Below are 23,913 nucleotides of genomic sequence, written 5' to 3'. Positions count from 1 at the left end.
TTTGCAACCTACTCATCTGACAAAGGGCTAATATCCAGAATCTACAATGAACTCAAACAAATTTACAAGAAAAAAATAAACAACCCCATCAAAAAGTGGGCAAAGGACATGAACAGACACTTCTCAAAAGAAGACATTTATGCAGCCAAAAAACACATGAAAAAATGCTAACCATCACTGGCCATCAGAGAAATGCAAATCAAAACCACAATGAGATACCATCTCACACCAGTTAGAATGGCAATCATTAAAAAGTCAGGAAACAACAGGTGCTGGAGAGGATGTGGAGAAATAGGAACAATTTTACACTGTTGGTGGGACTGTAAACTAGTTCAACCATTGTGGAAGTCAGTGTGGCGATTCCTCAGGGATCTAGAACTAGAAATACCATTTGACCCAGCAATCCCATTACTGGGTATATACCCAAAGGATTATAAATCATGCTGCTATAAAGACACATGCACACGTATGTTTATTGCGGCATTATTCACAATAGCAAAGACTTGGAACCAACCCAAATGTCCAACAATGATAGACTGGATTAAGAAAATGTGGCACATATACACCATGGAATACTATGCAGCCATAAAAAAGGATGAGTTCATGTTCTTTGTAGGGACATGGATGAAATTGGAAATCATCATTCTCAGTAAACTATCACAAGAACAAAAAACCAAACACCACATATTCTCACTCATAGGTGGGAATTGAACAATGAGAACACATGGACACAGGAAGGGGAACATCACACTCTGGGGACTGTTGTGGGTTGGGGGGAGTGGGGAGGGATAGCATTGGGAGATATACCTAATGCTAGATGACAAGTGAGTGGGTGCAGCGCACCAGCATAGCACATGTATACATATGTAACTAACCTGCACATTGTGCACATGTACCCTAAAACTTAAAGTATAATAATAATAATAAATAAATAAATAAATAAATAAAATAAATAAAAAATTTCTATCTTTGTATCATTAAAATGGAAAGTACTGCCATTAGCCAATAACTAACTGGCTGGCTCAAAGAATGGCATTTTCTAAGATGAAGAACAAAGTAATTTTAACTTCACTCACCACAGAAAGGCTTTCGCTTGATCTTTCTTGGTGTGAAAGGGAAGATGAGTCAATAGTTTTGCCATCATCACAAAAACACTGTTTATGTCTTTTAGACTGGACAGCAGGAATTTTTTCTTTTAAAAGTAAAATTAGAAAATATAATAAGAATGTGCAAAAATATAGTTTCATTTTTCAGTTTTAATGTGATGGGGATGAGAAGGATAAGTCAAGTCTGCAACTATTATAATATCTTAACCAACACTCATCATCAACATTAATTGGCTACTTATGGCTAGCATTTACTGAGCACTTGTCATATGCTGGGTGCCAAAAACTTTCCATAAATCATCTTATTTAATCTTCATATGAACCTGTGAAGTAGGTAGTTTATTATATCCATTTTACAGAAGAGGAAAGTGAGGCTTAGAGGGGTTCAAGAAGTTGCCCAATGTCACACAGCTAGAACTGAAACCAGATCTTATCTGATTCCAAAGTCCATGCTCTTAACCAATATGACTGGATTAATTGCCTCTGTAAAGTTCTCTTGGACCCTACTCCCATTCTGGATTCCCTTTCTCTATATTATCATTGTACCCTATATTCTTCATCCTTTGGGGTACCTGATCAAGGAAACAAGAAACAGTAGATATGTGGGAATAGATCTATCACTTTATAATAGATCTATCAACAACTCCAAATGCAGACTTCCCTGATAAGCTGAGCTAATCTAAATCATGGGAACTTTCAGGTATAGCTGTGAAGAGGGAGAGTGAAATGGCTGGGCCTCTAAGAAAGACCCTGACCCTATGGACTTACTATATGGAAGCAGGCAATGAAAAGAGGAAATTTGTATCACTCTTGACCTTGACCTATCCATGATCTAGCCCTCTGGTGAAATATAACACAATGAATATCCTTAGCTCTGACGAATTATATCAGTAATTCTTCCTTGGAAATCAACAGTTGGTAAGGATGTTGGTAGGCTAGGGGAGAAGTGTGTGACACAATTGCTCTCCCCAGCATTCTCCCTCAGGGTGAGAATATAGATACATTCCTGAGTATCTTCTTCTATGAGTCAAGGTTTGAGCATGAGGGAAAAGGAAGAACAATTCCCTCCCCTCAATATTTAATAAAATATAAAGTATTGCTAAAATGGTTCATAAAATTTTGCCTGATTGTACATTCCCTTGAAATATTCTTTTCATTGTAATATATGTTATATTCCTCTTAGTTGCAAAAACTTCAGTATAATGTCGCCCTTTTCCAGCCCTACTACAACTAAACTGATCTGCCTGGCTTCAATTACATCTCTATCTCAAACCCAATGTTAGGGACATTAATGTTTGCTTGATGAATGCTACAGGTTTCATTTCAACATGTAACTCCAATCCAGTAGGATCATATGATCTATAAATTAAACCAAATTGTAAATGCCAATTTCTAAAAATAAATAATGGCTTTTGAAGAGTTTAATAAACATAGGACACATCTATCCCAGTTATGAAACAATTTACACAACAAATCAGAAGATTTTCCTAAGCAGAGATATATCTCTATATAAAATAGCAGCAATATTGATATACATACCATTGACTATAGCATCACTCTCATCTCTATTAACAGTCTCAATAGCACCATAAGATCTTAGTAATTCTTTCATTTTTTCATCATCTGCTTCATCCAAAGCACTCTTCTGTTTTTGATCTTTTTGATTAGGGTTTGCTCCATTTTGTAGTAGAATCTCAGCTGCCTACAAAGTATTTTTTCAAAGTTATCTCTACAGACACCAAAGATGAATAATTTCTGTTTTCATCACAAACACCACTGCCAAGCATTAAAAGCTATCAAAAGAACGTTTTCAAACTCAGGTCAAGAAAATTTTTTATTAAAATTGATGTGGCAATTGCAAACTAATCCAATTTGGACTGATTAGTCCTCACAAGAGAACCAAACACAAAGACATGAAAGTACAATATGCTGCCTTCATTGCAGTAAGAAGTAGGCATAGGGAGGTTCAGTTCTAGATCGGTACTGCCCAGTAGAATTTTCTGTGATAATAAAATGTTCTATATCTGCTCTGTCCAATAAGGTAACCACTAGTCACATGTGGCTTTTGAGCATTTGAAATGTGGCTAATGTGACTGAAGAAATCAATTTTTTATTTAATTAATTTAAATTTAAATAGCAAAAGTACCTAGTAGCTACTATATTGGGCAGCACAGATCTAGATGTTGTGCAGATTAAGCCACTTGCATCTTAACGTGGAATTTCTGACGCCCAGAAGGATCTAATTTATCTCTCTAACACAGCCTCTTGTCTTTCCCCAAGCTGCTGGAGGATAGGGTAGAAAAGTGGGGTAAGAGTTGCTTCAGGGCTATATTACAAACAACATTATAAATTGTGATTAGACATAGTTGAATAACATTCTATTTAGACAATATTTTATGTACTCTACTTGTTCAGGACGTTTTATGAACTAGCTTAGAAACCTAATACCCATTTTAATATTCTCCATACAGAAATATGTGTCCTAAATAGCAAACTTTAAAAAAAAATTTCAACTTTTATCTTAGATTCAAATGATATATGTGCAGGTTTACTACATGGGTATATTGCATGATGCTGAGGTTTGGGGTATGAATTATCCCATCACCCAGGTAGTAAGCATAGTACTCAACAGAGAGTTTTTCAGCTCTTGCCGTCCTCCCTCTCTCCCCCACCTCGTAGTCTCAGTATCTACTGTTCTCATCTTTATGATCATGTGTACCCAATGTTTAGCTTGCACTTATAAGTGAGAACATGTGGAATTTGATTTTTCTGTTCCTGCATTAATTCACTCAGAATAATGGCCTCCAGCTGCATCCATGTTGCTGCAAAGGACATGATTTTTTGTTTATGGCTGCATAGTATTCCATGGTATATGTGTACCACATCTTATTTATCCAATTCACCAATGATGGTCACCTTGGGTGATTTAATGTCTTTGCTATTGTGTATAGTGCTGCAATTAATACACAAATGTATATGTCTTTTTGGTAGAACAATTTGTTTTCCTTTGGGTACATACCCAGTAATGGAATTGCTAGGTTGAATGGTAGTTCCAAGTTCTCTGAGAAATCTCCAAACTGTTTTCCACAGTAGCTGAACTAATTTACATTCCTACCAACAGTGTACAAGTGTTCTCTTTTCTTCACAACCTTACCAGCATCTGTTATTTTCTGACCTTTAAATAATAGCCATTCTGACTGGTGCGAGATGATATCTCATTCTGGCTTTGATTTGTACTTCTCTGATGACTAGTGGTACTGAACATTTTTTTCATATGTTTGTTGGCCACTTGTATACTAAATGACAAACTTCACAGAATATTAAAGATAGAGGGAAACTTCGAAACCCCATCATTTTAGCTAAAAGGAAACTAAGGTCAAAGAGGATGTGATATTTTGGGGAGAAAAAAATGTCTAATATAAATAAGGTTGCTCTGAGTAACTCTTAAATTGTGTGTTAAAAATAAATTTATAATTGACCAATGTAAAGAATTGTTACTAACTAGATTATGGTATAAGTCAGCCAGGAACAGTGGTTTATGCCTGTAATCCCAGCACTTTGGGAGGCTGAGGCAGGAAACTGCTTGAGCCCAGGAGTTCGAGACCAGCCTGTGCAACATAGTGAGACCTCTTCTCTATAAAAAAGTAAAAAATTAGCTGGGTGTGGTGGCACACACTTCTAGTCTCAGCTACTTGAGAGGTTGAGGCTGGAGGATTACTTGACCCTGGGAGGTCAAGGCTTCAGTGAGCTGTGTGATAGTGCCACTGTACCTTGTCTCAAAAAAAAAATTATAGTATAAGTCAATTAGTGAAAAACAATGATCCCACTTGCAAGAGGCAAGCAAGTAACTCACCACTGAAAAACTTTCTAGTTAGGAAAAGATGGTCAGGATTTTGTTAAAATGGAGACATACTATATGCCAGTGGATAAAGTATGTTTTTAATCTTTCTGCTTGTGTCCAAGGATAAAGAGGCAGATAAATTTAGGAGCAAATGGGCCAGTAGAAATTATTAAGGATAACCTCTTAGTTTTTCTACTAGTCTAGAGGTAGCATAGCATAAAGAAAAAACTGAACCAAATCACAAAGATGCAGAAGAAAAAAAATGAAGAAACAAAGAATCTATAAAACAACTAGTGATAACAACATGACGGGAAGAAAACCTCATGTATCAATATTAACCTTGAACATAAGTGAATTAAATGCTCCACTTAAAAGATATAGATAGGCAGAATGGATTTTTAAAATGAACCAACTATATGCTGCCTACAAGAAACTCCCTTTACTGGTAAAGACACATAGACAAAAGATAAAGGGCGTGGTGGCTCACGCCTGTAATCCCAGCACTTTGGGAGGCTGAGACAGGTGGATCATTAGGTCAGGAGTTTGAGACCAGCCTGAGCAACATGGTAAAACCCTGTCTCTACTAAAAATACAAAAATTAGCTGAGTGTGGTGGCGTGCGCCTGTAATCCCAGCTACTTAGGAGGCTGAGGCAGGAGAATCACTTGAACCCGGGAGGCAGAGGTTGCAGTGAGCTGAGATTGCGTCACTACACTCCAGTCTGCTGACAGAGTGAGACTCTATATCAAAAAAAAAAAAAAAGATAGAGGGGTGGAAAATGATATTTAATGATAAAGGGTGATATCAATTCAACAAAAGGATATAATAATATTAAATACATATGTACTCAACACTGGAGCACCCAGATTCATAAAACAAATGTTACTAAACCTAAAGAAAGATACAGATAGCAATACAATAATACTGGGGCACTTGAACATCCGAGTCACAGCACTAGACAGATCACTGAGACAGAAAATCAAGAAAGAAACACAGGAGTTAAATTGAACTTTAGACCAAATGGACCCAACAGACACTTACAGAACATTCTATCCAACATCGCAGAATATACCTTCTTCTCATCAGCACATGAAACATTCTCCCAAATAGACCATATGTTAGGCCACAAAACTAGCCTCAATAAAAATGGAAAAAAATTGAAATCATATCAAGTATTTTCTCAGAACACAATGGAATAAAACTAGAAATCAATATCAAGAGGAATTCTCAAAACTATACAAATACATGAAATTAAACAACACACTCCTAGATAATTTTTGGTTCAATGACAAAATTAAGAAAGAATTAAAATAATTTTTGAAACAAATGAAAATGGAGTCAGAATATACCAAAACCTCTGGGATACAGCCAAAGCAGTGCTAAGAGGGAGGTTTATAGCATCAAATGCCTATATCAAAAGAATAGAAAGATTACAGATTAACACCCTAACATCATACCTCAAGGAACTAGAAAAACAAGAAAAAACCAAACCCAAAGCTAGCAGAAGAAAAGAAATAACAAAGATCAGAGTAGAACTAAATGATATGGAGACCAAACCAAACCAAACAAAACAAAAACAAACGATCACTGAATTGAAAAGTCAGTTCTTTGAAAAGATAAACAAGTTGATAAATTGCTATCTAGACTAACCAAGAAGAAAGAATATCTAAATAAACATAATGAGAAATGAAGAAGACATTGTAACTGATACCACAGAGATACAAAAGATCATCAGACTCTACCATACACTCACAAACTAGAAAACCTAGAGGAAATGGATAAATTCCTGGAAACATAAAACCTCGAAAGACTGAACCATGAAGAACTAGATATCCTGAACAGACCAATAAAAAAAATCCTCCCAACAAAAAAAAAGCCTAGGTCAAGATGAACTCACAGTAAATTCTATCAAACATACAAAGAAGAACTGGTACCAATTTTAATGAAACTGTTCCAAAAAAAAAAAAAAACTGAGCAGGAGAGAATCCTCCCTAGCTCATTCCATGAAGCCAGTATCACCCTGACACCAAAGTCTGACAAGAACACAAACAAACAAAAAAAACTACAGACCAATATCCCTGATGAAGATAGATGCAAAAATCCTTAACAAAATACTAGCAAACTGAATCCACCAGCACATCAAAAAGATAACACACCATGACCAAGTGGGTTGTATTCCAGGGATGCAAGGATGGCTCAACATATACAAACCAATAAATGTGATTTATTACATAAACACAATTAAAGACAAAAATTACATAATCATTTCAATAGATGTGGAAAAAGCATTTGATAAAATTGAACATCCCCTCATGATAAAAACTCTCAACAAACTAGGCATAGTAGAAAAAAACATACCTCAAAATAATAAAGGCCATATGCAACAAACTTATGGCCAATATCATATTGAATTGGGAAGGGCTGAAAACAATTCCCCTAAGAACTAGAATAAGACAAGAATGCCCACTTACACCACTCCTGTTCAACTTAGTACTGGAAGTCCTAGCCAGAGCAATCAGGCAAAAGAAAGAAAGAAAAGGCATCCAAGTTGGAAAAGAGGAAGTCAGAAATAATTTATTTCTGTTCACTGACAATATGCTCGTAAACCTAGAAAAGCCTAAAGACTCCTCAAAAAATTCTTAAGTTTGATAATTGAATTGAGTAAGCAGTAAGATTTCAGAATACAAAATCAATATTCAAAAATGAGTGTCATTTCTATACACCAATAATAATCCAGCTGAAAACCAAATCAAGAAGGCAATCCCATTTACAATAGCTACAAAAAATAAAATAAAATACCTAGGAATATAGTTAACCAAGGAGGTGAAAGAAGGAAAAATACAACACAGATGAAAGAAATTGCAGGGGACATAAACTAATGGAAAAACACTTCATGTTCATGAATCAGAATAATTAATATAATTAAAATGAGAATACTTCCAAAACAATATACACATTCAATGCAATTCCTATCAAAATGCCAACATCGCTTTTCACAGAATGAGAAAAAAACCATCCTAAAATTCATATGGAACCAAAAAACAGTCTGAATAGCAGAAGCAATCCTAAGCAAATAGAACAAAGCTAGAGAGAGCACATTACCTGACTTCAAATTATACTGCAAGGTTATAATAATCAAAAAGCATGGTACTGGCATAAAAACAGACACATAGATCAAGGTAAAAGAATAAAAGAATAGAGAACCCAAAAATAAAGCCACATATCTATAGCTAACTGATCTTTGACAATGCTGACAAGAACATACACTGGGAAAAAGATATCTTTTTCAATAAATAGTGTTGGGAAAATTGGATTGCCATACGTAGAAGAATGTCTCTAATCATATAAAAAATCAAATATAGACAAATCAAAGACTTAAATTTGTGATCTGAAACTATAAAAATTCTATAAGAAAACTTAGGGAAAACTCTTCTTGACATTTGTCTAGGCAAAGAATTCATAAGACCTTGAAACCATAAGCAACGAAAACAAAAACAGACATATGAAACTATATTAAACTAAAAAGCTTCTGCATGGCAAAGGAAATAATAAAAAAAGTGAACAGACAACCTGCAGATAGGGGGAAAATATTTGCAAACTATGAATCCAACAGGGACTAATATCCAGAATTTACAAGTAACTCAAACAACTCAACAACAATAACAAAACAACAAATAGCCCCATTAAAAAACTGGCAAAGGACATGAATAGACATTTCTTAAAAGAAGACCCACGAATGACCAACAAGCATATGAAAAAATGCTCAACATCATTAATCATCAGAGAAATGTTAAAGCCACAATGAAATACCATCTTATGCCAATAGAATGCCTATTATTAAAAAGACAAAAAACAACAGATGTTGATGAGTATGTGGAGAAAAGGGAATGCTTATACACTGTTGGTGGGAATGCAAATTAGTACAACCTCTATGGAAAACAGTATGGAGATTTCCCAAATAACTAAAAGTAGAACTGCCTTTCAATCCAGCAATCTCACTACTGGGTATATACCCACAGGAAAAGAAATCATCATATTAAAAAGATACTTGTACTCAAACGTTCACTGTAACACTATTCACAATAGCAAAGATATGGAATCAACCTTAGTGTCCACCAGTGGATGACCGGATAAATAAAATGTGGTAAATAACACACACACACGCACACACGCGCACGCACACACACACACAAAATGGAATACTACTCAGCCATAACAAAGAATGGGATCATGTCTTCTGCAGCAACATGGATGGAACTGGAGGCCATCCATGTTGTTAAGTGAAAACAATTCAGGAACAAGTCAAATACTGGATGTTCTCACTTATAAGTAAGAGCCAAATAATGTGTATACATGGACAGAGTGTGGAATAATAGTCACTGGAGACTCAGAAGGGTAGGGGGTGGGAGGGGGTTGAGGGATGAGAAATTAATTAATGAGTGCAATGTACACTATTTGAGTGATGGTTACATTAAAAGCCCAGAATTTATCCCTGCTCAATATATCCATTTAACAAAACTGCATTTGTACCCTTTAAATTTATACAAATATATTAAAAAAGAAAAATACCCTTGTTTTAAAGCCAAGCACAAACCTCACTCCTGGTACTTATTAGCTACATCCTTGGCCAAGTTACTTATCATCTCTAACTTCATTTTTATTATCTATGAGAATTAAATAGTGAGCCCTTGTAAAATGTCTGGCACATAGTAGTCACCTAATAAAACTAGCTCCATAATACCCTGCTTTCTTTTAGAGAGTGAAAAGACAGCAGATAATGGCATGTGAAAAAGTATTCTGTAAAGAGTTTTGATAAAATCTGCATTTGTACACCTTAGTGAAGTCTGAGTAAAGGTATGAAACGATAAAATATTTTATTTTTCTATTTATTTAGATTTTATGAAGATTTTATTTATCTGTTTTTAAAAGATGGGGTCAGAAACTACCTCAATCCAGTAGTTTCTAAGCCTGATTGATCAGTAAGATCACTTGTTGAATTCTTTTAAAACACAGATTCCTGAGACCATCTCGAGATTAATTTAGCAAACTGGAGATGTAGGCCTTAATCTGCAGAAATTTATTTCAAACATTATATGGAGGAGACAGAAAGTGAATTTCAGAAAAGTAAACTTCTAGAGTCTTAAAAACATATGCTATATTAATAATGACTATTCTGCCAATGTGTTAAGATGAGGCCTTCTCTAGGCCTCGACTTTAATATACAAAAAAAGATTCACTTAATATATTAATTTGGAGAACACAGAGAACTCAGCTCAGAGACACTGGGACCCTGGATAGTGTTTTTCAGTAATAGTCATCCACAGGAAAAGTCTAAACAGCAACAGGGTAACAAGGCACTAAACAGGAAAAGCTAAAGCTAAAGTTGGGAGGGAGCTCTAGGTAACATGATGGAGTGGGCCTGAGGGCCGAAGAGATTGGCAAAGATTATGTGACCAAGAAATAGGCCTTTTACCTGTTTTAAAAAAAATCAGGCTTACTGAAGTGATCATGACTACAATAATGACTTAGAGACATTCTACCATCACAAAAAATCCTTTCTGCCCCTCTGCAATCACTTACCAAGACTCTTTGGTCTCTGGGAACCAATGATCTGCCTCTATTGCTTTACATTTTGCTTTTTGTAGAATTTCATATGAATGAGCTCAGAATGCAGTTTTTGTGTCTGGTCTCTTTGACTTAGCATGATGATTTTGAGATTCACCCATATTGTTGTGTATATCAACAGTTTGTTTCTCACCTGTAATCCCAGCACTTTGGGAGGCCAAGGTGGGTGGATCACCTGAGGTCAGGAGTTCGAGACCAGCCTGGCCAACATGCTGAAACCCCGTCTCTACTAAAAATACAAAAATTAGGTGGGCATGGTGGTGCATGCCTGTAATCCCAGCTACTTGGGAGGCTGAAGCAGGAGAATTGCTTGAACCCAGGAGGCAGAGGTTGCAGTGACCAGAGAACGTGACACTGCACCCCAATATGGGTGACAGAACAAGACTCCATCTCAAAAAAAAAGTTTGTTCCTTTTAACAACTTATTCATTTACCAGCTGATAGACATTTGGGGTCCCTTCCAGTTAGAGACTATTATGAATAAAGCTGCTATCCACATTCTAGTACAAGTCTTTGTGTGGACAAAAACCTTTCATTTTTCTTAGGTAAAAAAACACCAAGGGGTGGTCCAATACTTTGTAAATATGTAATATGTTTCAGGTAATAAAAATTGCCAAATTGTTTTTCCAAGTGTACCATTTTGCACGAAAGGGATAGAAAATCTATTTAATGAAATAATAGCTGAAAAGTTCCCAAGTCTGGCAAGAGATTTAGACATCCAGACACAGGAAGCTCAGCAATCCCCAAATAGAGACAAGTTTTAATTTTATATATGATGAAAATTAAGGGTTCATTTAAAAAAATGGAAATCCAAGGATTTCAATTCCATTTGCTGAAAGAGTATACTTTCTCTATTGAATTGCCTTTGCACCATTGTTAAAAATCAACTAATTGGGAGGCTGAGGTGGGCAGATCAACTGAGGTCAGCAGTTCGAGACCAGCCTGGCCAAAATGGTGAAACCCCATCTCTACTAAAACTACAAAAAAATTAGTTGGGTGTGGTGGTGTGTGCCTGTGGTCCCAGCTACTCAGGAGGCTGAGGCAGGAGAATCAACTGAACCCAGGAGGTAGAGGTTGCAGGAAGCAGAGATTGTGCCACTGCACTCCAGCCTGGGTGGCAAAGTGAGACTCCATCTCAAAAAAAAAAAAAAAAAAAAATCAACTGAACACATATATGAGGGTCTATTTCTCAATGCTTGTATTTTGTTCAATTGTTGTATAAGTAAAACTCAGTGCTCCTGAACTGGGGATGATTTTTGTGCCCCAGGATAAATTCAGGAATGTCTAGAGACATTTTTTGGTTGTCACAACTAGAGGATATGGGTGCTTCTGGCATCTAGGGAGTAGAGGTCAGAGAAGCTATGAGACATCCTATAAGTACAGGACAGCACTCTTTAAGAAAGAAATATCTAGCCCCAAATGTCATTTATGTCAAGGTTCAGAAATCCTAATCTAACTTATGCTAGTAACGTACTGTCTTGATTACTATAGCTATGGAATACATATCTACACACTATAGATAATATAAATCCTCCAACATTATTCTTTTTCAAATTTCTCAGCTATTTTAAGCTATTTTGAGTTCCATATCAATTTTAGAATCAGCCTAACAATTTCTTCAAAAATTCCTGTTAAGACTATTGTATTTGTACTGAATCTATAGATCAATTTGGGTGGAAATGACACATGAAAAATACTGAGTCTTCTAAGCCATGAACACAATATATCACTTCATTTATTTAGGTCTTCTTTAATTACTCTCAGCAATGTTTTGAGGTATTCAGTGTAAAGGTGTAAAGGTCTTGGACATATTTTGTAACATTTACCCCCAATTATTTAATATTTTGATATAATGATAAATGGTATTTTTAAATTTTCAACTTCCAATTGTTCATTGCTGTTATAGAGAAATACAGTTGAGTCCATGTTAGATTCACTTATTAATTCTAGTAAATTATTTTATCATGTCATATGAAATAGAAGCAGTTTTTCATTGTCATATTATATGAAACAAAGAGAGCTTTCCTTTTTACTTTCCAAATACATGTGCATCTTTTATTTATTTTTCTTCCATTACTGAACTGGCTAGAAACTTCAGCATAATATTGATCAGAAGTGGTGAGAGCACTGCATGTTCTCACTCATAAATGGGAGTTGAACAATGAAAACACATGGACACAGGGAGGGGAACATCACACACTGGGGCCTGTCAGGGGGTGGGGGACTAGGGGAGGGATAGCATTAGGAGAAATACCTAATGTAGATGGTGGGTTGATGGATGCAGCAAACCACCATGGCACATGTATACTTACGTAACAAACCTGCACGTTCTGCATATGTATCCCAAAAGTATAATAAAAATAAAAAAGAAGTGAGAGCAACATCTTTGTTAAGTTCTTGATATTAGGGGAAAAAACTCCGCCTTTTACCACTAAGTATGATGTCATCTGTAGGTTTTTTGAAGGTGCTGTCTATCAGATTGAGGAAGGATACGTCTATTCTTGGTTTACTGAGCTTTTCTTCTTTTAATAATGAATGAGTGCTAACTTTTTTGAAGTGCCTTCTCTGCATGTGTTGAAATAAAGTAGTTTTTCATTTTTGATCTGTTAATTTGGCAAACCACATTGATTTTGAAATAATAAACTAATCTTATGTTCTGGGACAAACTCCATTTGGTCATGTAATATTTGTATGTATATATTACTGGATTTAACATGCTAATATTTTAAGGATTTTTGCATCTGTGTCCTTAAAGGATATTGGTCTGTAGTTTTGGGTTTTTGTAACGCCTTTGGCTGTTTTTGGTATAAAAATAATACAAGCCTCATAAAATCACTTGGGAAGTACATCCTTTTTACTTTTCTGGAAGAGTTTGTGTACGGCTCATTTGTTTCTTCCTCAATTATTGGTAAAATTTATCAGTGAAACTACCTGCACCTGGAATTTCCTTTTTGAAAAGGTTTTTAAACCACCAACTCATTTTCTTTCACATATATAGGGTTCTAAGGGCTATTTTTTTTTTCTTTGTGGGTAAGCTTTGATAGGTGCATTCAAGGAATTTGTCCATTTTATTTAAGTTGTTAAATTTATTGGCATAAGGTTGTAACAATAATCCCTTTTTAACCTTTTATTTTCTGTATGATCTATAGCAATGTCCCCTAATTTTTGATATTGGTAATCTGTGTCTTCTTTTGGTCTTGTTTAAAATCTGGCTAAAGGTTTATAAATTTTATTCATCTTTTCAAAGAATAACTTTTGCATTTGTTAATTTTCTCCATTGTCTGTTTTATATTTCATTGATTTCTGTTATCTCTACTTATTTTGCTCCTTTTTTGCTTTTCAAGCTTTGTAAGGTCAAACTCAAAGTCACTGAATTTATATTTTTTTCTAACATAAGCACTGAAGTTTTAAATTTCCATATAAATACTAGTTTCATTAAATCTCATAAATTTTGATATATTAATTCAGTTCAAAATACTTTCTAATTTCTCTTTTGATTTCTTCTGTGACCCATGAGTTATTCAGACATATACAGTTTAATTTCTAAATATGTGGGGACTTTCTAGAAATCTTTTGGTTACTGATTAGTCATTGCATTTCATTTTGGTGAAAGAACATACTTTGTATGACTTCATGTATCTTGATTTTATTAAAACTTGTTTTATGCTCCAACATTTGGTCTATATTGCTGAATGTTCTGTAAGCTTTTGAAAAGAATGGATTTTCTGCCATTGTTGTTGGCATCTTCAATAAATGTCAAGTAGGTAACACGGTTGATAATGTTGTTCAAGGCTTCTATATCCTGGGTATATACTTCACAAATCATTTATTAAAAGAATTGCAGTCTCCAATTTAATTGTGAATTTATTTTGATTTCAATTCCATTTATTCATGTATTTAAAATTTGTTTTTCTGTGCACACACTTTTAGAATTGTTATGTCTTTCTGGCGAACTGTCCCCTTTATAATTATGAAATATGTCTCTTTATCCCTGGCAATATTACTTGCTTTAAATTCTACTTTGTCTTATGTTGCTGTATTAGTCTGTTTTCACACTGCTATAAAGAACTGCCCAAAACTGGTAATTTATAAAGGACAGAGGTTTAATTCACTCACAGTTCAGCATGGCTGGGGAAGCCTCAGGAAACTTACAATTATGGCGGAAAGCAAAGGCAAAGCAAGGCACCTTCTTCACAAAGCAGCAGAAGGAGAATGAGCACAGAAGGAACTACCAAACACTTATAAAACCATTGGATCTAATGAGAACCCACTCACTATCACGAGAACAGCATGGAGGAAACTGCCCCCATGATCCAATTACCTCCAACTGGTCTCTCCCTTGACATGCAGGGATTAAGGGGATTATGGGGATTATAGGGCATTATAATTTAAGATGAGATTTGGGTAGGGACACAAAGCTTAAGCATATCAGTCACCAAAGCCACTCTTTTGATTATTGTTTGCATGGCACATGTTTTTCCATAAACTTACTTAATTTACTTATAACTTATCTGTGCATATGCACACAGAGAAAGAGAGGAGAGAGAGAGAGAGAGAAGGAGAGAGGGAGAGAGGTTTGTTTTTTTTCTTTTTAGAGACAGGGTCTCACTATGTCGCCCAGGCTGGTCTTGAACTACTGGGCTCAAATGATCGTCCCATCTCAGACTTTCGAACTATTGGGATTACAGGTGTAAGACACCATGCCTGGCTAGGTGCCTTTTGTTTAAAGTGAGTTTCTTGTATGCTACATTTAATTGAGTATTGCTTCTTTATCCAATGTATCTCTGCTTTTTAATTGGAGCGTTTAGGTCATTTACACTTAAAATGATTATCATTAAGGCTGGGTTTAAATCTACCAGGTTGATTTTTGTTTTTAATAATCTCATTTGTCTTTTTGTTACACCTAGCTGGTATCTGCTACAGAATTGATTGCTTGCCTGGAGTGTAGGGAGAAACTCCCACACATGTGGTCACAGAAGTCTTCTGCATTGACTGTTGTTATTGAGAGACTAGGAAAAAACATAGTTTGAGTTCACATTTTTTCCACTCACAATCTTCCTTGACATCATGATGCAAAAATCAACTGTGAGATAAAGGATGTCCTATGTGCTGACATACAACTTTGCCAGAAAAATTAGGCCAATAAAACAAACTTTATTCAGTTTATTGCTATTCTAGAAATTAGTGTTGCGGGAAGTCAGGGACCCCAAACGGAGGGACCGGCTGAAGGCATGGCAGAAGAACGTGGATTGTGAAGATTTTATGGACATTTATTAGTTCCCCAAATTAATGCTTTTATAATTTCTTATGCCTGTCTTTACTGCAATCTCTAAACATAAGTTGTGAAGATTTCATGGACACTTATCACTTCCCCAATCAATACCTTTGTGATTTCCTATGTCTGTCTTTACTTTAATCTCTTAATCCTGTCAGCCGAGGAGAATGTATGTCACCTCAGGACCACGTGAAAATTGCATTAACTGCACAAATTGTAGAGCATGTGTGTTTAAACAATATGAAATCTGGGCACCTTGAAAAAAGAACAAGATAACAGCAATGTTTAGGAAACAAGAGAGATAACCTTAAACTCTGACCGCCGGTGTGCCGGGGGGAACAGAGCCATATTTCTCTTCTTTCAAAAGCAAATGGGAGAAATATTGCTGAATTCTTTTTCTCAGCATGGAACATCCCTGAGAAAGAGAATACACACCTAGGGGTGGGTCTCTGAACTGGCCCCCCTGGGCTTGGTCATCTCTTATGGTCGAGACTGCAGAGATGAAATAGACTCCAGTCTCCCATAGCGCTCCCAGGCTTATTAGGAAGAGGAAATTCCCACCTAATAAATTTTGGTTAGACCGGTTGATCTCAAAACCCTGTCTCCTGATAAGATGTTATCAATGACAATGGTGCCCGAAACTTCATTAGCAATTTTAATTTTGCCTCGGTCCTGTGGTCATGTGATCTCGCTCTGCCTCCACTTGCCTTGTGATATTCTATTACCCTGTTAAGTACTTGATGTCTGTCACCCACACCTATTCGCACACTCCTTCCCCTTTTGAAAATCTCTAATAAAAACTTGCTGGTTTTTGCAGCTTGTGGGGCATCACAGAACTTACCGACATGTGATGTCTCCCCCGGAGGCCCAGCTTTAAAATTTCTCTCTTTTGTACTCTGTCCCTTTATTTCTCAAGCCGGCTGATGATTAGGGAAAATAGAAACGAACCTACGTGAATATCGGGGCAGATTCCCCCATAAATTAGTACATATTTCAATTAGAACCTAAATATAACACTGTTTAGAAAAGAGTTAACATAGAAGAGTTGGCCATTAGTTGGCACCTGTGAACTTGGATTGTAAACAGTATACTACACTGATAGAAAACGTTGCCTGATAAGGGTGGCTCATTGTGCTTAAACTGTCTACACAAGCAATGTGGTTTACGCTTCTGGGACTTTGGGATTTTGGTATGTGCTAGGCAAAGGGTGCCTACAATAAAATCTTGAGCACTGAGTCTCTAATGAGCTTCCCTCGGTGGAACCATAACATATGTGTTGCTACATTTTCACTGCTGGGGGAAGATTAAGCCCTATGTGGCTCTTCACAAGGAAGAGAGCATAAGAAAACTTTCAAATTGATACCTCCAGGTTCTACCTGTATCTTTTTCTCTTATGATCTGGATGTGTATCCTTACTACACTGCTGTAATAAATCTCAGCCATGAGTACAAACACAATAAGTTCTGTAAGTCCTTCTAACAAGTCTCCAAAGGTAGGGGTGAAGCTGGTGACCTGCAACACAAATACGAATAAGAAAATTAACTTTCTTTTTGTTTTATGTGGCATTCCTCAGGATAATGTTGAAAAACCTGATTTTCCCACTATGAAACTTTGATCATTATTTAAGTGGTTTCACTTTATTTTATTTATTTATTTTTGAGATGGAGTCTGGCTCTGTTGCCCAGGCTGGAGTGCATTGGTGCGATCTTGGCTCACTGCAAGCTCCACCTCCCAGGTTCAGCCATTCTCCTGCCTCAGCCTCCCAAGTAGCTGAGACTACAGGCACCTGCCATCATTCCCAGCTAATTTTTTTTTTTTTTTTTTGGTATTTTTAGTAGAGTCGGGGTTTCACTGTGTTAGCCAGGATGATCTCGATCTCCTGACCTCATGATCTGCCTGCTTCGGCCTCCCAAAGTACTGGGATTACAGGCATGAGCCAACATGCCTGGCCAAGTGGTTTCACTTTAAGTGGTCTTTTCCCTCTATAAAAAACCAGCAGGTTCATCACTTTAATAATTCTGTTTCCTTTCTTCCATTTTGTGACCATATGATCTTGATAATTTGTCTATTCTTTTTAAATTTAAATACTGTAAAGGCCAAAGGGCTTCTAACATGGTTTGGCTTTGAGTTCCCACTCAAATCTCATGTTGAATTGTAATCCCCAGTGTTGGAGGTGGGGTCTGGTGGGAGGTGATTGGATCATGAGGGTGGTTTCTAATGGTTTAGCCCCATCCCCCTAGTGCTACCTCTTGACAGAGTCCTCACAAGATCTGGTGGTTTAAAAGTGTGTAGCATCACCCCCTTCCCTCTCTGTCTCTGCTCCACCATGTGAATAAGTGCCTACTACCCTTCACCTTCCGCCATGATTTTAAGTTTCCTGAGGTCTCCTCAGTCATGCTTCCTGTATAGCTTGCAGAACTGTGAGTCAATCAAACCTTTTTTCTTCATAAAGCACCCAGCCTCAGGTAGTTTTTTATAGCAATGCAAGAACAAACTAATACAGCTTCTTTTAGCCAAAAGAAGCCACATTGGACATTAGCTCACCCACTCTGGTATATTCTTAATCATTAATTCACATCTTTTAGCAGATCATAAATTCAGTAATAACATCCTCCACATGGCTATGTGTAGGCTGAAAACAGCAAGAATATCCTTTTACAAAATTACATTAAAAAGTTACCAGGTTCTTAAAATATCTATAGATAGATAAATAGGTATCAACGAAGGATCCAAGGAATTTTTTATATTGTTCTTGATGGTTTCCTTAACTATTTTTTCAAACCAATAATTATTACTGAAGAGGTCCCAAGATAGCTGAATAGGAAAAGCTCCAGTCTACAGCTCCCAGCATGAGCGATGCAGAAGATGGTTGATTTCTGCATTTCCAACGGAGGTACCAGGTTCATCTCACTGGGGCTTGTCAGACAGTGGGTGCAGCCCACGAAGTGTGAGCCAAAGCAGGGCAGGGCATCACTTTACCCAGGAAGTGCAAGGGGTTAGGGAATTCCCTTTCCTAGCCAAGGGAAGCCATTAGAGATGGTACCTGGAAAATCGGAACACTCCTACCCTAATACTGAGCTTTTCCAGTGGTCGTAGTGTGTTCAGAATTGGTGGGTTCTTGGTCTCTCTGACTTCAAGAATGAAGCTGTGGACCCTCGTGGTGAGTGTTACAGTTCTTAAAGATGGCGTGTCCAGAGTTTGTTCCTTCTGATGTTTGGACATGTCCAGAGTTTCTTCCTACTGGTGGGTTCTTGGTCTCACTGACCTCAGGAGTGAAGCCGCAAACCTTTGCAGTGACTGTTACAGCTCTTAAAGGTGGCATGTCTGGAGTTGTTTGTTCCTCCCAGTGGGTTCGTGGTCTCGCTGGCTTCAAGAGTGAAGCTGCAGACCTTCACCATGAGTGTTACAGCTCAAAAAGGTAGTGCAGACCCAAAGAGTGAGCAGCAGCAAAATTTATTGCAAAGAGCAAAAGAACAAAGCTTCCACAGTGTGGAAAAGGACCTGAGTGGGTTGCTGCTGCTGGCTCTGGTGGCCTGCTTTTATTCCCTTATCTGGCCCCACCTACATCCTACTGATTGGTCCACTTTAAAGAGAGCTGATTGGTCCATTTTACAGAGAGCTGATTGGTCCGTTTTACAGAGAGCTGATTGGTCCGTTTTGACAGAGCGCTGATTGGTGCGTTTACAAACCTTTAGCTAGACGTAGAGCGCTGATTGGTGCATTTACAATCCTTTAGCTAGACACAGAAGTTCTCCAAATTCCCACCAGATTATCTAGACACAGAGTGCTGATTGGTGCATTTACAAACCTTTAGCTAGACAGAAAAGTTCTCCGGGTCCCCACCCAATTAGCTAGACACAGAGCACTGATTGGTGCGTTTACAATCCTTTAGCTAGACAGAAAAGTTCTCCAAGTCCCCACCCATCCCAGAAGCCCAGACAGCTTCACCTCTCACTGGCACTCGCCACGGGACTTTGCAGCACCTAGCCCGGGCACTCCGGTAGCCCAGAGGGAGCTCGTCCCACACAACCAAGAGGAAAAGAGGGGAAGTGAGAAAGAGATGGAGAACGGCCATTTTGGCCAACGGCCCCACAAAGAGGGAACGGTGGTCCACGCACGGGACCCAGCCTCCTATCCCAGCACGTACTGGCTGGCTGCGCCAAGTGCAGGGTCCAACGAGCCCACACCCACCCAGAACCAGCACCGGCCCGTGAGCACCACACGCAGCCCCAGCTCCAACCTGCGCCTCTCCCTCCACACCTCCCCATGAGAAGAGGGAGTGGGCTCCATGCTCTGCCAACCCCAGAAAGGGGCCCCCACAGTGCAACGGCAGGCTGAAGGGCCCCTGGAGCGTGGCAAGAGTGGATGCCGAGGCCGAGGAGGCACCGAGAGCAAGCGAGGGTTGCTAGCATGTTATCACCTCTCATTAGCAAACAGCACACCAGGAGATTATATCCTGCGCATGGGTCAGAGGGTCCCACGCCCACCGAGCCTCACTCACTGCTAGCACAGCAGTCTGAGATCAAACTGCAAGGTGGCAGTGAGGCTGGGGGAGGGGCGTCCACCATTGCTGAGGCTTGAGAAGGTAAACAAAGCAGCAGGGAGGCTCAAAATTGGTGGAGCCCACCGCAGCTCAAGGAAGGCTGCCTGCCTCTGTAGACTCCACCTCTGGGGGCAAGGCATAGCTGAACAAACAATGGCAGAAACTTCGGCAGACTTAAACGTCCCTGTCTGACAGCTTTGAAGAGAGCAGTGGTTCTCCCAGCATGGAGTTTGAGATCTGAGAACGGACAGACTGCCTCCTCAAGTGGGTCTGTGACCCCCAAGTAGCATAACTAGGAGGCACCTCCCATTAGGGGCCGACTGACACCTCATACTGCCAGGTGTCCCTCTGAGACAAAGCTTCCAGAGGAAGGATCAGGCAGCAACATTTGCCATTCTGCAATATTGGCTGTTCTGCAGCCTCCGCTGGTGACACCCAGGCAAACAGGGTCTGGAGTGGACCTCCAGCAAACTCCCAACAGACCTGCAGCTGAGGGTCCTGACTGTTAGAAGGAAAACTAACAAACAGAAAGGACATCCACACCAAAACCCCATCTGCATGTCACCATCATCAAAGACCAAAGGTAGATAAAACCACAAAGATGGGGAGAAACCAGAGCAGAAAAGCTGAAAATTCTAAAAATCAGAGCGCCTCTTCTCCTCCAAAGGAATGCAGCTCCTCGCCAGCAATGGAGCAAAGATGGACAGAGAATGACTTTGACGAGTTGAGGGAAGAAGGCTTCAGACGATCGGTAATAACAAACTTCGCTGACCTAAAGGAGGATTCTCAAACTCATCGCAAAGAACCTAAAAACCTTGAAAGAAGATTAGACGAATGGCTAACTAGAATAAACAGCATAGAGAAGACCTTAAATAACCTGATGGAGCTGAAAACCATGGCACGAGAATTACGTGACGCATGCAGAAGCTTCAGTAGCCCATTTGATCAACTGGAAAAAGGGTATCAGTGATTGAAGATCAAATGAATGAACTGAAGTGAGAAGAGAAGTTTAGAGAAAAAAGAGTAAAAAGAAACGAACAAAGCCCCCAGGAAATATGGGACTATGTGAAAAGCCAAATATACATCTGATCGGTGTACCTGAAAGTGACGGGAGAATGGAACCAAGTTGGAAAACACTCTTCAGGATATTATCCAGGAGAACTTCCCCAATCTAGCAAGGCAGGCCAACATTCAAATTCAGGAAATACAGAGAACGCCACAAAGATACTCCTCAAGAAGAGCAACTCCAAGACACATCATTGTCAGATTCACCAAAGTTGAAATGAAGGAAAAAATGTTAAGGGCAGCCAGAGAGAAAGGTCGAGTTACCCACAAAGGGAAGCCCATCAGACTAACAGTGGATCTCTTGGCAGAAACTCTACAAGCCAGAAGAGAGTGGGGGCCAATATTCAACATTCTTAAAAGAATATTCAAGCCAGAATTTCATATCCAGCCAAACTAAGCTTCATAAGTGAAGGAGAAATAAAATCCTTCACAGACAAGCAAATGCTGAGAGATTTTGTCACCATCAGGCCTGCCTTACAAGAGCTCCTGAAGGAAGCACTAAACATGGAAAGGAACAACCAGTACCAGCCACTGCAAAAACATGCCAAATTGTAAAGACCATCAATGCTAGGAAGAAACTGCATCAACTAACGAGCAAAATAACCAGCTAACACCATAATGACAGGATCAAATTCACACATAACAATATTAACCTTAAATGTAAATGAGCTAAATGCTCCAATTAAAAGACACAGATTGGCAAATTGGATAGAGTCAAGACCTATCAGTGTGCTCTATTCAAGAGACCCATCTCACGTGCAGAGACACACATAGGCTCAAAATAAAAGGATGGAGGAAGATCTACCAAGCAAATGGAAAACAACAAAAAAAACAAGGATTGCAATTCTAGTCTCTGCTAAAACAGACTTTAAACCAACAAAGACCAAAAGAGACAAAGAAGGCCATTACATAATGGTAAATGGATCAATTCAACAAGAAGAGCTAACTATCATAAATATATATATGCACCCAATACAGGAGCACCCAGATTCATAAAGCAACTCCTTAGTGTACTACAAAGAGACTTAGACCCCCACACAATAATAATGGCAGACTTTAACACCCCACTGTCAACATTAGACAGATCAACGAGACAGAAAGTTAACAAGGATATCCAGGAATTGAACTCAGCTCTGCATCAAGGGGACCTAATAGACATCTACAGAACTCTCCACCCCAAATCAACAGAATATACATTCTTTTCAGCACCACACCACACCTATTCCAAAATTGACCACATACTTGGAAGTAAAGCACTCCTCAGCAAATATAAAAGAACGGAAATTATAACAAACTGTCTCTCAGACCACAGTGCAATCAAACTAGAACTCAGGATTAAGAAACTCACTCAAAACCGCTCAACTACATGGAAACTGAACAACCTGCTCCTGAATGACTACTGGGTACATAACGAAATGAAGGCAGAAATAAGGAAGTTCTTGGAAACCAATGAGAACAGAGACACTACATACCAGAATCTCTGGGACACATTTAAAGCAGTGTGTAGAGGGAAATTTATAGCACTAAATGCCCACAAGAGAAAGCTGGAAAGATCAAAATTGACACCCTAACATCACAATTCAAAGAACTAGAGAAGCAAGAGCAAACACATTCAAAAGCTAGCAGAAGGCAAGAAATAACTAAGATCAGAGAAGAACTGAAGGAGATAGAGATACAAAAAACCCTTCAAAATATTAATGAATCCAGGAGCTGGTTTTTTGAAAGGATCAACAAAATTGATATACCACTAGGAAAACTAATAAAGAAGAAAAGAGAGAAGAATCAAATAGACGCAATAAAAATGATAAAGGGGATATCACCACTGATTCCACAGAAATACAAACTACCATCAGAGAATACTATAAACACCTATACGCAAATAAACAAGAAAATCTAGAAGAAATGGATAAATTCCTGGACACATACACCCTCCCAAGACTAAACCAGGAAGAAGTTGAATCCCTGAATGGACCAATAACAGGCTCTGAAATTGAGGCAATAATTAATAGCCTACCAACCAAAAAAAGTCCAGGACCCGACAGATTCACAGCTAAATTCTACCAGAGGTACGAAGAGGAGCTGGTACCATTCCTTCTGAAACTATTCCAATCAATAGAAAAAGAGGGAATCCTCCCTAACTCATTTGATGAGGCCAGCATCATCCTGATACCAAAGCCTGTTGTGTCTCTACACAACAAAAAAAGAGAATTTTGGACCAATATCCCTGATGAACACCAATGCAAAATCCTCAGTAAAATACTGGCAAACCGAATCCAGTAGCACATCAAAAAGCTTATCCACCATGATCAAGTGGGCTTCATCCCTGGGATGCAAGGCTGGTTCAACATATGAAAATCAATAAACGTAATCAATCATATGAACAGAACCAAAGACAAAAACCCCATGATTATCTCAATGGTTGCAGAAAAGGCCTGCAACAAAAGTCAACAGCCTTCATGC

The 23,913-nt window shown here is 38.3% G+C and overlaps 1 protein-coding gene across 11 annotated transcripts in view; it reads right to left on the bottom strand.

The window, feature by feature from the left end:
* The window catches only part of ANKRD31 (ankyrin repeat domain 31), a 173,014-nt gene that overhangs the window by 47,220 nt on the left and 101,881 nt on the right, over positions 1-23,913 (bottom strand). For all 11 annotated transcript variants that reach the window (XM_063810360.1, XM_063810362.1, XM_009449014.5 and 8 more), the window contains 2 exons: positions 2,646-2,808; positions 1,077-1,192 (listed from right to left, as the gene is read on the bottom strand). In XM_063810360.1, coding sequence (XP_063666430.1) covers positions 1,077-1,192; positions 2,646-2,808 — 279 coding nt within the window. The remainder of the gene's footprint in view (positions 1-1,076; positions 1,193-2,645; positions 2,809-23,913) is intronic.

This window comes from Pan troglodytes, chromosome 4 (assembly GCF_028858775.2).
Source record: "Pan troglodytes isolate AG18354 chromosome 4, NHGRI_mPanTro3-v2.0_pri, whole genome shotgun sequence".
Lineage (NCBI taxonomy): Eukaryota > Metazoa > Chordata > Mammalia > Primates > Hominidae > Pan > Pan troglodytes.
Note: the sequence above shows the minus strand (reverse complement) of the source record. Positions and strands in the feature narration are given on the sequence as shown.